At 57.7% G+C, this 15305-nt stretch overlaps 1 protein-coding gene across 2 annotated transcripts in view; it reads left to right on the top strand.

Annotated features, from left to right (window-relative positions):
• Positions 1-15305, top strand: part of LRP1 (LDL receptor related protein 1) — an 82511-nt gene that overhangs the window by 48972 nt on the left and 18234 nt on the right. For both annotated transcript variants that reach the window (XM_049625760.1, XM_049625761.1), the window contains 24 exons: positions 60-191; positions 501-728; positions 982-1156; positions 1245-1339; positions 1539-1688; positions 1792-1932; positions 2300-2434; positions 4034-4165; positions 4428-4562; positions 4764-4893; positions 5035-5161; positions 5583-5734; positions 5832-5956; positions 6252-6629; positions 7963-8152; positions 11420-11624; positions 12015-12207; positions 12961-13086; positions 13299-13427; positions 13705-13824; positions 14037-14150; positions 14456-14605; positions 14690-14812; positions 15123-15239. In XM_049625760.1, the coding sequence (XP_049481717.1) occupies positions 60-191; positions 501-728; positions 982-1156; positions 1245-1339; positions 1539-1688; positions 1792-1932; positions 2300-2434; positions 4034-4165; positions 4428-4562; positions 4764-4893; positions 5035-5161; positions 5583-5734; positions 5832-5956; positions 6252-6629; positions 7963-8152; positions 11420-11624; positions 12015-12207; positions 12961-13086; positions 13299-13427; positions 13705-13824; positions 14037-14150; positions 14456-14605; positions 14690-14812; positions 15123-15239 (3702 nt within the window). The remainder of the gene's footprint in view (positions 1-59; positions 192-500; positions 729-981; positions 1157-1244; positions 1340-1538; positions 1689-1791; positions 1933-2299; positions 2435-4033; positions 4166-4427; positions 4563-4763; positions 4894-5034; positions 5162-5582; positions 5735-5831; positions 5957-6251; positions 6630-7962; positions 8153-11419; positions 11625-12014; positions 12208-12960; positions 13087-13298; positions 13428-13704; positions 13825-14036; positions 14151-14455; positions 14606-14689; positions 14813-15122; positions 15240-15305) is intronic.

A 15305-nucleotide genomic window follows, 5' to 3' on the forward strand; every position in this document is an offset into this window, starting at 1 on the left:
GCCAGGCAGGGGCCAGCGACTCACAGGATATTTTCCATTCTCCCCTCCCCCACCCCTAGCTCCTAATCCTTGTGAGGCTAATGGGGGCCGAGGCCCCTGCTCCCACCTGTGTCTCATCAACTACAACCGGACCGTCTCCTGCGCCTGCCCCCACCTCATGAAGCTCCACAAGGACAACACCACGTGCTATGGTAGGAGGCCCCTCCCTCAAGAGCCACTGGTAAACTGAGGCTGAAGGGGAAGGTGTCAGGTACCCAGGCTCCCAGTTGTAAGTGAAGATAGAGCATCCCAGCTGGGAGGGACCTGATGGGAGAGGTTCCAGACACAACGGCTGTAAGAAGGTGTGTGAACTCAGACAGGGAGCCCGATCGGGGCACTTCCGGATAGCCAATGACCATCAGCAGATGGAAGGAACCAGAAGAGGGAGGGACCCTAATCTGGGTGGGTGGGAAGCATGAAGGTAAGGGGCTGCCCTCAGTCACCTGCCACACGCCCCACAGAGTTTAAGAAGTTCCTGCTGTACGCACGTCAGATGGAGATCCGAGGGGTGGACCTGGATGCCCCCTACTACAACTACATCATCTCTTTCACGGTGCCCGATATTGACAACGTCACGGTGCTGGACTATGATGCCCGCGAGCAGCGCGTCTACTGGTCCGATGTGCGGACACAAGCCATCAAACGGGCCTTCATCAATGGCACAGGCGTGGAGACTGTCGTCTCTGCAGGTCCTGCCCTTGCCCTGGACCCCTGCAGTGGGTGTGGCCACCCCCACCCCCACCCCGCCACCGAGCCCTTGCTCCCATCCCTGGTCCCCTTAGTCCTGATATTCCTTTTCCAAATCCTCTCCCTTCTCAATGCCCCAGCCCTGGTTTCCCCACCCTGATTCCCCCCAAAACCAGACCAGCCCCCCACTTCCTACAGTCTCCCGATCTATGCCCTGCAAACACCCAATCTCCAACTCCCCACTGTACCCCCCAGACTTGCCAAATGCCCATGGGCTGGCTGTGGACTGGGTGTCCCGAAACCTGTTCTGGACAAGCTACGACAGCAACAAGAAGCAGATCAACGTGGCCCGGCTGGACGGCTCCTTCAAGAATGCGGTGGTGCAGGGCCTGGAGCAGCCCCATGGCCTGGTTGTCCACCCCTTGCGTGGGTCAGTCCAGGGCCCAAGGTCGGGGAGCATGGGGTGTGGGGCGGGAGGAAAAGAGGAGTCTGACTTTACCTTCCTGCCACCCTCCCAGGAAGCTCTATTGGACCGATGGGGACAACATCAGCATGGCCAACATGGATGGCAGCAACCGTACCCTGCTCTTCAGTGGCCAGAAGGGCCCTGTGGGTACGGCTTGTCCTGCCTACACTACCACTCTTTCCTAATTCCCCACCCAGGAGATCCTCAGGGTCCCGCAATTACCTCTCTGTCTCCTGAACTCCCAGCTTAGCGCTTGTCGTCACCCTCCTCCTCCAAAACCACACATCCCTCAGCCCCCAGTCTGAGTGCCAGACTTTCTGGTGGCAGTGACGCCCCCCTCTTCTAGGCCTGGCTATCGACTTCCCTGAAAGCAAACTCTACTGGATCAGCTCTGGGAACCACACCATCAGCCGCTGCAACCTGGATGGGAGTGGGCTAGAGGTCATCGATGCCATGCGGAGCCAGCTGGGCAAGGCCACTGCCCTGGCCATCATGGGTGAGGCTGCTGGGTGGGGGTAGGGACAGGATCAGAGAGGCTGGGCTGGGGTGGCCTGGGGGTGGGGTCCTCCCCAGGGTCTCATCCCCTCCTGCCTCCCCAGGGGACAAGCTGTGGTGGGCAGATCAGGTGTCAGAGAAGATGGGCACGTGCAATAAGGCTGATGGCTCAGAATCCGTGGTCCTGCGGAATAGCACCACCCTGGTGATGCACATGAAGGTCTACGACGAGAGCATCCAGCTGGGTGAGGCAGGGGGCCAGGGCCCTGGGCAGGGGGTGGGCTAGAGAGGGGTGAGGGCTGTGGCCATGAGCAGCTGTAGGAATCCCTGGGCAAGGAAGTGAATGGGAGTGAACACGGGTCAGACTCCACTCACCACCCAGAGGGTCTCCTCTTTCTCATCATCACAGAGGTACCATATGAGCTTACAGCCACCCTGGTCACAAGAGCCAGGGCCTGGGAGGACAAAAGACCTGAGTGTGGGTTGGGTGGTGACCCCCACAAGGTTCAGGGTGAAGGCGGTGATTATCCTTTCCCTAAGCAGTGCAAGCCCGACACTAAGGTCCTGAGAAGGTCTACCTAACCCTTTCTCTGTGCCTCCTACCCACCCCAGACCATGAGGGCACCAACCCCTGCAGTGTCAACAACGGTGACTGCTCCCAGCTCTGCCTGCCCACATCGGAGTCGACCCGCTCCTGTATGTGCACGGCCGGCTACAGCCTCCGGAGTGGCCAGCAGGCCTGCGAGGGTCAGTGCCCCATCACCATCTTGCCCCCCACCGTGGCCCAAGTCTCCAGCTCTGACCCCTCCTACCCCACAGCCCCACCTTCCTCCTCTCACCTTGAGGACAGGAACTGCATTCATCATGTATTGTGAAGTGCCTTCTGGGTTAGATGCTTAGTAAGCCCCCGTTGTGCAGGGTACTACAGAGAAGGCTAGGGGGCAGAAGTCCCTGTCCCTGTGCTCTGCGGTCTTCATCAGAGATGGGGCTAACGCGTAGGGGAAACTGGACCATGAAGTGGCTATCTAGTGTCTGCAGTAGGATTTTAGAGAAATAGATGTCAGCAGGCAGCGCCAGGGCCAGCTTCATGGAAAAGATGTGCTGTGAGCTGGGTTTTATAGGACAAGTAGGATTTAAGTGCATGGATCAAAGGGGAAGGGACAATAAGTTAGGCACTGGGTCCAGAGCAATTCGAGGATATGTGCAGAGGCCCTGAGGCGCCAAGCCTGAGTGGTGGGCAGACTGTGGGGGGTGTCAGAGGTGATGGCTGTGAGGTAGGGCGGGCCTCCTGTGGGTTCTCAGCCAGGAGTGCCTGGAAAGTGGTGTTTGGGGCAGATTAACCTGGCGGCAGAGAGCCGGCTGGGTGGGGGAGGGAGAAACCGAGGCAGTTAGACCAGTTAGGAGGCTATTAGAGTGAGCCCAGTGTTAAGAGATGGGGCTTAGCGGCTGGGTTTAAGAGAAGGGATGAGACTCAGAGACATTTCACAAGAACTTGCTGACTGATTTATGAGTTTGCCCCAGGACAGCACTTCTCAAAGTGCGCTCCTGGGAACCTCCCTCTTTGATGTGGGTAGATGTTACAGAAAGAAACACTGGGTTGAACAAAGTTTAAGTGTTTTTTGCTGCAGAACTTCTCAGAGTCTTGAGTATGTTCATCTGCACTGAGGATTTTTCAAGAGGAGACTAATGTTTGGGGTTTCCCCAAACTCCCTTGACTATGAATCCTTTTTTTCAAGGAGCCTGAGAAACCAGAGCCCCCTGGGGGATTCATCTGGGGACACAGTGTATCATGGGGCAGAGGCAGTGGAGGATTCTGGCTCATGTGGATAGTGGCACCTCAAAAGAAATGGGAAAACAGAATTAAGACTCAGGAATGAGATGTCAAGGATATTGAGTCTTAGGTGTTTGAGAGTGTGTGGCAGAGACCAGACTGGGGAGGACAAAGAGGAAACTAAGGTGGAAGTCTCCATTTAGGAGTCATCTGGTTTCATTGCCTTGTCTGAAACTCCCCAGGTTCTTCCTAACAGCTTTTGGGGGTGCTGGGTTGTATGGAGTGAAGTTGAACTGCAGGACCCCTTTTGGGGAGAGAAGTCCAGGTCTCTTCTGCCCTCTAGTGGGGGATAGTAGTCTTGCAGGTGGTTCCCCAGAGCTGCTCTCCTTTCCCACCCCCACCACCCACCAGCCAGGTGACCTCCCAGCCCAAGCTGCAGGCCTCAGGCTCAGGTGTGTTTATCTGTGTGTTGAAGGGGGAGGCATGATGTCTGGAAGAAGATACTCAGAGTGACAGAGCGCAAGTTTAAAGGGGGTGTCAGCGAGACCCAGGCCTGAAGTATCCTTGTGTTTCAGGTGTGGGCTCCTTTCTCCTGTACTCTGTGCACGAGGGAATCCGGGGAATCCCCTTGGATCCCAATGATAAGTCAGATGCCCTGGTCCCAGTGTCGGGGACCTCCCTGGCTGTCGGCATTGATTTCCATGCTGGTGAGTGATTTGGTGGCGGGAGAGAATGGGACGTTACTTTGAGGGTAGTGTGCTCTGGGAGCCCAGTGAGAGTCAGCCTGACTATAGCTGGAGGGGGAAATACCACAGCTCCCCCTACCCTGCTCTAGTTTCCCTTCCAACCCCCGTGCCACTGCCTCCCCCACCCCCAGCACTCACCTCTATTTTGACTGCCATTTGATTCTGACCCTCCACCTTTCCCCTGCCTTGTTGGGCATCCCAACGTTGGCTCCTCTATCTCCAGAAAATGACACCATTTACTGGGTGGACATGGGCCTAAGTACCATTAGCCGGGCTAAGCGAGACCAGACATGGCGCGAGGATGTGGTGACCAATGGCATTGGCCGCGTGGAGGGCATTGCAGTGGACTGGATCGCAGGTGAGCCATGAGAGGGCCCTGGGCGGGCTTTGGGCCTCCAGGTAGGGTGGAGGCCTGGAGGAGAGAAGTGGGATCTCAGGAGTCTGAGGAGAAGGACTAGGCAGGAACGGATGGGGGAGCAGCAGGGATCTAGGGGCTAGAAGGGGACCAGGTGCATGTGTTCCCACCCAACCCCCTAATCCCCACTCACTCCCTCCTCAGGCAACATCTACTGGACAGACCAAGGCTTTGATGTCATCGAGGTCGCCAGGCTCAATGGCTCTTTCCGCTACGTGGTCATCTCCCAGGGTCTGGATAAGCCCCGAGCCATCACTGTCCACCCAGAGAAGGGGTGAGAAGCTGGACAGGCTGTCCAGTTCCCAGCCCTGGCTTGGTTCTGGCTTGGTCACTTTCCACAGCCCACACTTATGAGACCCTCTCTCCTCCATGGTCTGGGGACTGACACCCCACTTCTGCCTCCTCCACCCCACAGGTATCTGTTCTGGACTGAGTGGGGCCAGTATCCACGTATCGAGCGGTCTCGGCTAGATGGTACTGAGCGAGTTGTGCTGGTTAATGTCAGCATCAGCTGGCCCAATGGCATCTCGGTGGACTATCAGGTTTGAATGCAGGCTTGGCCCTGGAGCCCTTGGGATATCTGGACCCCATGGTGTGGGGGGGAGGCTCCCCTTACCCTATACTCTGCTTCCAATAGACTCTCCCTATGGTGAACCCCCCATTCGGTGGGGAGATATGGACCCAGGATAGGTCTTGCGGTCTTCTGGCCCAGCTCCCAACCCAGAGTAGGACTCCTACCGCCCTAGAAATGGGGGAGAGGGTGTGCTGTCACTCAGAAGTGAGGACTGAAGGCATGTCTAGAAGGGTCGGCATATCAGCAGGTCAGAGGGCAGGGAGGATATGGAGAAAGGAGGAGAAAGATACGAGAGGCAGGGGTGAGTGGGACAGCCCTGCTGCCCAGGACACTGGGGCTGGTGTAGAGTGCTGGGCACTGGAGGTGAGGTGCACGCCTCTGGCCTATAGGATGGGAAGCTATACTGGTGCGATGCCCGGACAGACAAGATCGAGCGGATCGACCTGGAGACGGGTGAGAACCGTGAGGTGGTTCTGTCCAGCAACAATATGGACATGTTCTCAGTGTCTGTGTTTGAGGACTTCATCTACTGGAGTGACAGGTGAGGCCTTCTGCCCTGGTCTTCTCCCTGGCATCCTTTCCCTCCCTCCTGACCTCTGTCGATGCCCCGCTCACGGCCTGGCCTTCCCTTCCCCTAGGACTCACGCCAATGGCTCCATCAAGCGTGGGAGTAAAGACAATGCCACAGACTCGGTGCCCCTGAGAACAGGCATCGGCGTCCAGCTCAAAGACATCAAAGTCTTCAACCGGGACCGGCAGAAAGGTGAGGCTGGGGCTCTGGGCCAGGCAGGAGAGGCACACAGGGTGATTTCTCAGACTGAGAGGGGCTGGGAGAGATGCTGAACCCACAGGGACACTTTCCAGCGGCTCCAGAGACCTGAGGGGGGTGAAGAGGGGCTGAGGAGCTCAAGGATGGGTTTGGGTGCCGAGTTGCTGAGGCAGAGCAGTGCACCAACCAGAGCGTCCACCTTGGCTGAGAGTCCAGAGGCACCGGTGAGCCTTTTCCCAAGGTGGGCCCTGCCCTCCATAACCACCTCCTTCCCATGCCCTCCCCCCAGGTACCAACGTGTGTGCAGTGGCTAATGGCGGGTGCCAGCAGCTGTGCCTGTACCGGGGCGGGGGGCAGCGGGCGTGTGCCTGCGCCCACGGGATGCTGGCTGAAGACGGGGCGTCGTGCCGGGAGTACGCGGGCTACCTGCTTTACTCAGAGCGCACCATCCTCAAGAGCATCCACCTGTCTGATGAGCGCAACCTCAATGCACCCGTGCAACCCTTTGAGGATCCTGAGCACATGAAGAATGTCATCGCTCTGGCCTTTGACTACCGAGCAGGCACCTCCCCGGGCACCCCCAATCGCATCTTCTTCAGCGACATCCACTTTGGGAACATCCAACGGATCAATGACGATGGCTCGGGGAGGATCACCATTGTGGAGAGTGAGCCCAGACCCCGATCTGCCCAGGAAGGGGGGAGGGGGGTAGGGGGCTGTGCAGAGGACCAGCACCGACTCAGGGTAGAAAAGCCCTCAGACATCAGCCAGCCCACTCCGCCCCAGATCTGAATCCCAGCTGTGACTGCGTCCCTGACAAGTAGCCAGCAAATCACACTGCACCCATTATACTTACTTGAAAGTTTCTCCTCATTTGGAGTCACACTTGGCCCCCCTCTCGCTTCCCCCTCTGATCCTAGTTTGCCCCCAGGCTGCACAGAATAAGCCAAAACCCTCCTTTGTGTGTCCAGTGCTCACAGCACAGGCTGCAGAGACAGGCTGGGTTCAACCCAAGACACAGGATTTCAGGCACTTGTCCTGTGCTGTCCAAGATTTCTCATCTGCATAATGAGACAGGATCACCTGAACCGTAGGTATGAACGCTTAGCTCAGCCCAGGTGTCATGTGCACCCCACAGAGACCAGTGGGTGCTAGAGCCGTCACCCCAGGACAGCCCTTCAGCTCTGTGAAAAGTGCTGTTTTGTTCCACTTACAGTTTTCTTTTCTCCAGGCTGGATACCCCCCTGGTCCTTTGACTCGTTTGTTCAGTTATTCATTCATTCTGGCCACGGAGACCTGCCAGACACTATTCTAGTGGCTGGTATACAGCGATGATAAACATAGATCCGTTCTTTGACCCTCCTCTGGACATTTCCTGCTCCACACAGTCCAGTCCCCGTGCCTGTCTAAAAATGTGGCCAAAGCTAAACTAGATACCCTGTGATTGTAACTTGATCAGGAGAGACTGGCAAGAACTGTCCCCTCCCTTCAGGCCATTGTTTAAGCTACAGTACTTCTATTAATGCAGCCTCTGGCAACCACAGCGACATACAGCTAGAGGCCACTAAAATCCCCTTAGGCTATGGTTCCACTACCCATAGTGCACTTAATTCTTTAACCTGAGTTTAGGATGTCTATGAGAATCAATCCAGTTCTGGCCTTGTTAAGCAGGAAGCTCCCACCCTGTACAGCCCAAGTCAGATGTGATTTACTAAAATCCATAAAGCCAATTCTACCCAGCTGTGGGGAGAAGCAGGAAGAAGGGTCAGGGAGATGGGCCATGGATCATTTGGGTAGAAAATAGGGAAGGACAGGAGGGCTGGGGTGCCAAGGGCTGTGCCTCCATATGCTCCTCAGCTCCCACATATCCCCTTCCAGCGCCCCCATATGCCAGAGGAACGGGTGCTCCAGGCCTTCCCCCTGAGTTCATGCCCTGGTTGCCCCTTCGGCTCTGCTCTCTGGCTCCATCCCGACCTATAACTACTCCTGTCTCCTTGCAGATGTGGGCTCTGTGGAGGGCCTGGCCTATCACCGTGGCTGGGACACTCTCTACTGGACAAGCTACACAACATCCACCATCACCCGCCACACAGTAGACCAGACCCGCCCAGGGGCCTTTGAGCGCGAGACGGTCATTACTATGTCTGGAGACGACCACCCACGAGCCTTTGTGCTGGACGAGTGTCAGAAGTGAGCTGCTGGGTGTAGGGAGTGGGTGGCAGAAACCACTCCGGGCAGCCCCGGGTGGGGGTGAAGCAGCAGGAGAGGCTGGCTTTCACCTGAGATCAGCCACTTCCTTGCCATGACCTTAGACCAGCTGTCCGAACTGTCTGAGCTTTAGTTTCCTCATCTGTAATAGGACAATAATATTTCAGGTGCCTGAACCAAGAGGAGGATCGGGGCGGGGCGGGGGGGGTTGTGAAGGACAATTCTGGCTCAGTGATTAGTCGATTCATTCATCAGAAAGCCATGTTCAAGGCACATAGTAGGTCCTCTGTGTTTCTGAGACTCCAAGCTTCAGGCCAAGACTGTTCACTGAACGCTTATTGCCTTGGAAGCTTTGACCTAGCTGAGGAGAGAAATCATAGTGCTGGGAAGCATGGAGACCGGTGATGACCAAGAGGCCCCACAGAGGCGGCAGGTTGGCACAGGACCTAGAAGTGGAAAGGCCAGGGAAGGATGGCCCAGACACAGGGCACTGCTTTGAGCAAGAGCCAAAGGAAGGAGTGCTGTAGGCGGGGAAGAACTGTGAGGAGACTCCCCCATGCCCGATCAAAGGGCTCTTGTGAGCAGAAGCAGGCCTGGGGAGGGCCCTGGAAGCGAGGCTCAGGTTGCAAGGCAGTCCAGAGCATGAGTCAGGAGAACCTGGGAGGAAATACCTGGAGGTGGTGCTTGCCCCTGGTCTCCACCTGCCCTGTCCTCCTGTAGGGGCAGCCCCCACTCCCACTGTGTGGGCCTCTAGTGAACCACCTCCTCCCCTTAGAAATCCTGGCCCACACGTAAGCAAAACTGTTTTCCCCAGAATTCAGCAGCACTTGGAATGTTTTCCCAAAGCTTTGCTAGGAAACTAAGGGACAAACAAAACCCAAAAGCAGCTACTTAGAAATGGTGAGTGTACCGACTAAACCTAGATTCCTTAGCCTGATATCACTCGAGGCCAGCCCCAGCCCAGCCTGCCTGGCCCCGCAGACCAGCACAAGAGTCCTCTGTCCCTGGCCTGCCTCACCCTGTCCTGCATGTACCTGGCTCATGACAAAGATCCTATCTGCCCTCTGCGACCCTTGGTAACTTTACCTGTCTTGGGCTGGCCTCAGGGCCTGTCCCTTATGGGCCTGGAACCTCCGTGGAAGGGTGATGCTCCTGGGCACCCCTGCCTGCCTCCCACCCCCAATCCAGAGATGGTGGAGCTTTGTGACTTCAGAAGCTCCTTCATGGCTGCCCACCAAATTCCTTTGCTCTGAGCCTAGGCTCAGCAAATGGCTTTTGGGAACCAACGATGTGCTGAGGATCAAGGGGAGGGTGAGATGGAAATTGGCTCTGCCTCAGGCATATTTGATGCTAGCCATGAGGCTGCAGGGAGCTTTAGGAGTGTGTAAGAAGGACCTGACCTGGGCCGGATATCAAGGAATGTGTCCTCGAGGACACCCAGCTGAGCTGAGGTCTGGAGGATGACAGGGGTGAAGTAAATCCAGGGCAGGGTGCAGGAGAAAGAGCTGAACTGTCTGGGAGAGGCCCTGTCCTGGCCAGAAGGAGCGAGTGCCTTGGAGGAATTGGGGGGGGCCAGTGTGATGAAAGGGGCAGGGACCTCCTGCTGAGCCTCCCCTACAGCTGGCCCCAGTTCCCAGGTTGCTCCCAATTCTGGCTGCTGACAGCCTGCCCCTCAGGACAGCCCCTTCTCCCTGCCCTTCCCTGCCAGCCACTTCCTGGGGAGTGGTTTTACCAAACCTGAAATCCTCAGTTGTAGGACATGTCATTCTTCCACATATAACAGTTTGTCATGGTAGAAGGAAAGCCACTTCCCACTGCAGAGTGAACTGGGCTCTACCTGAGGACATTGAAGTCCCTGGTTGGGCACCCACAAAGCAGGGAGGATGATTCTAGCAGCTGTCCCTGGCATACCCATTTCTCCTATGGAAGCCAGAGACAGATGCCACCATCCTTGATGGCGTCGTGCCACCATCCAAACTCCCATTCTGATTCCAAGAACCCCCATCCAGAACCCCACCCCTCCCCCCAGGATGGGGGCCTTTAAAATCAGAGACTTATCCTCAAGAGCTCCCAGTGGCTTGGGGATAGCCAGCACCTCCCTAAGTGGAAGCATAGTGGCAGGAGGCCATAGCTCAAATGTGCTGGAGAGGCTGTGGAGGGGGTGTTAAAAAGAGACCTGGAGAGGTTTGAGGAGACAGGTCCACCAGCCAGCCAGCCAGAAGACAGCTCTGCGTCCAGAGCAGCAGAGGGCAGAGGGCATGGAAGCATGCGGTGGGGTGGGGAGGCAGGGGTAGGTCCTATGAGACAGCCAGAGAACAGATGTAGCTAGATGATTCTCAAACTCCAGGGTGTATGAAGCTTGCCTGGGGAGTGCTGGAAAGTGCTGGTTCCCTGGCCCCAGAATATCTGGGACAGAGGACCCAGGAATCAAGATCCAATGCAGGTGGTCTGAAAACCACACTGTCACACCTAGTGTAGTGCCTGACCAGCCCTGAAGTCATCCGCACCCATCTCTGGAGCCTCACCACCCCCAAAAGGAGCACAGGCAAGGCCCGATCTTACCACCTCCTTTACTGAGAGGAGGCCAAGGTGTAGAAACGAGAGGCTGGTTCAAGGTCAGAGCTTGGAAGGAGCAGAGCTGGGATGAATGTCACATGATCAGAACTGAGCCAAGCGTTCTTGAAATTCACTTTGATATACGGGTGCTTTGGATTACGAGCATGTTTCTGGAACGAAATACATTCACAAACCAAGGTTTTACTATAATATGAAATACTCATGTGGCATCTACCAGCTGTCACTAGATGAATATTAACTCTTTTAACCCTTAAACCACTCTATGAGGCAGGTAATAGTGTTATCCCCACCTCATGGAGGATGAAACTGAGGCACAGAGAAGTTAAGTCACTTGCTGAGGTTCCTAACTTGTACGTCGTGGAGCCAGAATGGGAACCCAGAACCTGACTTACTTGGCTACACTGTCTCTCAGTAAACACAGATGGCCGTTTCACAGACACTGAGAAATACGTGTGCACACATACACACGCACCGACTATGCAGTAGCTGGGCCCTTCCTGGGCACCGGGGCTGTGTTGGCCTGGGTGGCTGTGAGGTGGCCTGCTGTGCTGGGATCTGGTTCCCACCCTGGCTGACCCTCAGGTTCTGGTTGACTCCTTGCCCCAGCCTGGGCCCTCCACGGCGGACTCCCTGGCTTTGAGTCCTGATCCCCGTGTCCCTGTCTTCCCCCAGCCTGATGTTCTGGACCAACTGGAACGAGCAGCACCCCAGCATCATGCGGGCGGCCCTGTCGGGGGCCAATGTCCTGACTCTCATCGAGAAGGACATCCGCACCCCCAATGGCCTGGCCATCGACCACCGTGCCGAGAAGCTCTACTTCTCCGATGCCACCCTAGACAAGATCGAGCGCTGCGAGTATGATGGCTCCCACCGCTATGTGAGTCTGTGGGGCAGATGGAACAGGTGGCACTGGGCAGGCTAGGATCAGGGGTCAGGGGACGGCTGGCCAGCCAAAATGGAGATTGCCTGGGCACGGAGCAACAGAAAGGGAAGCCACATGGTGGGAAGATTTGGGAGGAGAATGAGGCACTGACATTGCTGCTTAGCTGTGTGGCCTTGCGCAGCCCTCATCCTGTCCGGGCGTGGCTTCCTCATCAATTAAATGAGGACATGGCAAGATTCCCCTGCAGGTCTTCCCATTCTGCAACTGTGTCCAGGGATCTTGGCCAAGGCCAGGCACCCCCACCCCTGGGGCCAGCTGCAGGGGGTTGGATTTGGGGCCAGAGGCCTGAGCCTACCTGTGACGGGCTTAGTGCTGTCGCCACAGGTGATCCTGAAGTCCGAGCCAGTCCACCCCTTCGGGTTGGCTGTGTACGGGGAGCACATTTTCTGGACCGACTGGGTGCGGCGGGCTGTGCAGCGGGCCAACAAGTACGTGGGCAGTGACATGAAGCTGCTGCGTGTGGACATCCCCCAGCAGCCCATGGGCATCATCGCCGTGGCCAATGACACCAACAGCTGTGAGTGGGGCCACTACCACCAGCCTTGCTCTCCTGCCCCTGGTGCCAGCACACACACACACACACACACACACACACACACACACTACACCCTGGTCCTGTTCTCCCACAGCCTCCACATGCAGACACACAAGTGTACACGCTTTCACCCCCAAGAAACCCAAAACACCAACACTCCTCTACTCCAGCTCCCTCAAGACATCTGTGTGTGCGTGCACATGTATGCACCCTCGTAGCACACCACAGCTGGTCTCACCTGAATCTTTGACACCCCAGCACATGCCCTAGCCATTCTTCCCCCCAAGAACCACACACGCTCCCAGAGCCTGATCAGACACACGCGCCCCAGGCTCTGCCTACCCCACACTGTGCGTGCACGTGCGTGTGCACAGAGACACTCCCACATTGGGCCTGCCTGGCCGAGGGGCCCCATACAGATCCACAGCTTTTCCATGCCTCTCACACATAACTCCAAGGCCCCACCACTAGGCTCCTTCGACTTGACTCTCCTCAAAGCATGTGGCGAAGCCCACGTCACCCCCCGCCCCAAGAGCACACACACCCTCAACCTCAGCCCCAGCCCCAATACTCCCACTGGCCCTGCCTTAGCACATTTTCTGCTCCCCCAGCCATGTGCCATTGTGCCAGGGCCAGGGCTAGGAAGCTCAGTGAAGCTATGTGAATGGGTGTGGGCATTTTGTGTGTGCACAACTGGGGACACTCTTAGCCCGCTGTCCTCTGTCCTTGTTTCAGGTGAGCTCTCCCCTTGCCGCGTCAACAACGGGGGCTGCCAAGACCTATGTCTGCTCACTCACCAAGGCCATGTCAACTGCTCCTGCCGAGGGGGCCGCATCCTCCAAGAGGACCTCACCTGCCGGGGTGAGAGAGGGAATGACGGAGGACAGACACTTGTGGGGGGACCCTGGGCACACACTGGGGACCATCTCCTCCTAGACTCCAGTAGCCTACCCTCGTGAAAACTTTTATCTAGGAGAAACTGAGGATGACCTCAGTTCTGGGGGACAGGGGGTAGAGACATTCGAGGCCACAGGACCCTGGCTTACGAAGCTCCCTCCACATCGCCCCCACAGCTGTGAACTCCTCTTGCCGAGCACAAGATGAGTTCGAGTGTGCCAACGGCGAGTGCATCAACTTCAGCCTGACCTGTGACGGTGTCTCCCACTGCAAGGACAAGTCTGACGAGAAGCCATCCTACTGTAGTAAGGCGCCTCCTCCAGCCTCTGTGCCCCAACCCTCCTCCCTTACCCCTGGCCTCCAGAGTCGACCGCCTCAGCCCCCAGTGGGGCAGGGTGTGGGAGTGAGGGGAGCAAAGCTCCGTGACCCACTCCACAGCTGTCCTGAAGGGCAGAACCGCTGCTAGCCCTGTGCCAGCCCCTGAGCAGTTTGTCAAGGGAACAAATGCATGACGTCTCATCAGAGGCAGCGCCTCCCCTGTCGCTGCCGCTGACTGCTGGCCCGCTCCCTGTCTGTCCGCAGACTCACGCCGCTGCAAGAAGACTTTCCGACAGTGTAACAACGGGCGCTGCGTGTCCAACATGCTGTGGTGCAACGGGGCGGACGACTGTGGGGACGGCTCGGATGAGATTCCCTGCAACAGTGAGTGGGACCCGGGACCTGGCCCTCAGACCCCCACCTCTGCCACGCCCCGCCCTTGCTGAGCTTTGGTTCCCAGGTCCCATGGGGTCTGCTTCAGCGTGCTCCACGGTGGGCCTGGGCAGGTGCTTTGGGCCAGGAGCTCTGGCCTGGGGTCTCTTGCCCCCAACGTGGAAAATTGTGGCCTGATGGTCTGGGGGTGGGTGCTGTTCTAGAGACGGCCTGCGGAGTGGGAGAATTCCGCTGCCGGGACGGCACCTGCATTGGGAACTCCAGCCGCTGCAACCAGTTTGTGGACTGTGAGGACGCCTCCGATGAGATGAACTGCAGTGAGTGACACCCCTGCCTGGGTGCCTCGTAGTCTCTCTCCCGTCTTGCTCCCTTGCCTCTTGCCTGGGGCTCCTCCCTGCCATCCCTTTGGCCCACGTGGCGGCCTCTGTCACCCTCACAGCCTGTGTGGCCCCCGCCCCAGGCCTGGGCTCCCTGGGGTGAGTGGAAGGGGTGGACAGCACCCCCTCCCCCGAAGGACACCGTGCGACTTTCTAAAACACCAAGGCCACTGTCAGGCCAGCAGCTGCCCCGGGAGGGAGTGTGGAGGGAACCTCGGTTCACCCCTCATCCCTGCCCCCACCAGGTGCCACCGACTGTAGCAGCTACTTCCGCCTGGGGGTGAAAGGAGTGCGCTTCCAGCCCTGTGAGCGGACCTCCCTCTGCTATGCACCCAGCTGGGTGTGTGACGGTGCCAATGACTGTGGGGACTACAGCGACGAGCACGACTGCCCAGGTCTACACCAGCCTTGGGTCAGATGCACGGCGGGCGGCGGCCCCCCCAGGGTGGCAGTGCCCTCATGCTTCCCTCTCCCCCCAGGAGTGAAGCGACCCAGATGCCCCTTGAATTACTTTGCCTGCCCCAGTGGGCGCTGCATCCCCATGAGCTGGACGTGTGACAAGGAAGACGACTGTGAGCACGGCGAGGATGAGACCCACTGCAGTGAGTGACCACAGGGCCCACCCACCCGAGCTGGGAGCCCAGAGAACCCATGGCGGGCAGGGGCTTCACCAGAGTTACTGAGTCACTGTCCACACCTCACCTTTTAGTTCCCTCCCAGGAAATGTCCTCCTAGGAGAAGGGCACCCAGGGCCTTAACCCCAGGTCCCACCCCCGGGGGGGAGGGGGCATCTCTCTAGCTCATGCTGACCCCCACAGAGGGATGCCTTGGCATGCACCCTACACCTGCCTGCCCAGCTCAGTGCCATGCCATCCCCTCCCCCCATCTCACTTTGGCTTCCAACTGCCCCAGACAAGTTCTGCTCGGAGGCCCAGTTTGAGTGCCAGAACCATCGGTGCATCTCCAAGCAGTGGCTATGTGATGGCAGTGATGACTGCGGGGATGGCTCAGATGAGGCGGCTCACTGTGGTGAGAGGTGGCTGGGATCGGGCCGGGGAGTTGCTCCCGGGAGGGACAGAGCCCCCCCCCCCCCCC

Source organism: Panthera uncia, chromosome B4 (genome assembly GCF_023721935.1).
Source record: "Panthera uncia isolate 11264 chromosome B4, Puncia_PCG_1.0, whole genome shotgun sequence".
NCBI classification, from domain to species: Eukaryota; Metazoa; Chordata; class Mammalia; order Carnivora; family Felidae; genus Panthera; species Panthera uncia.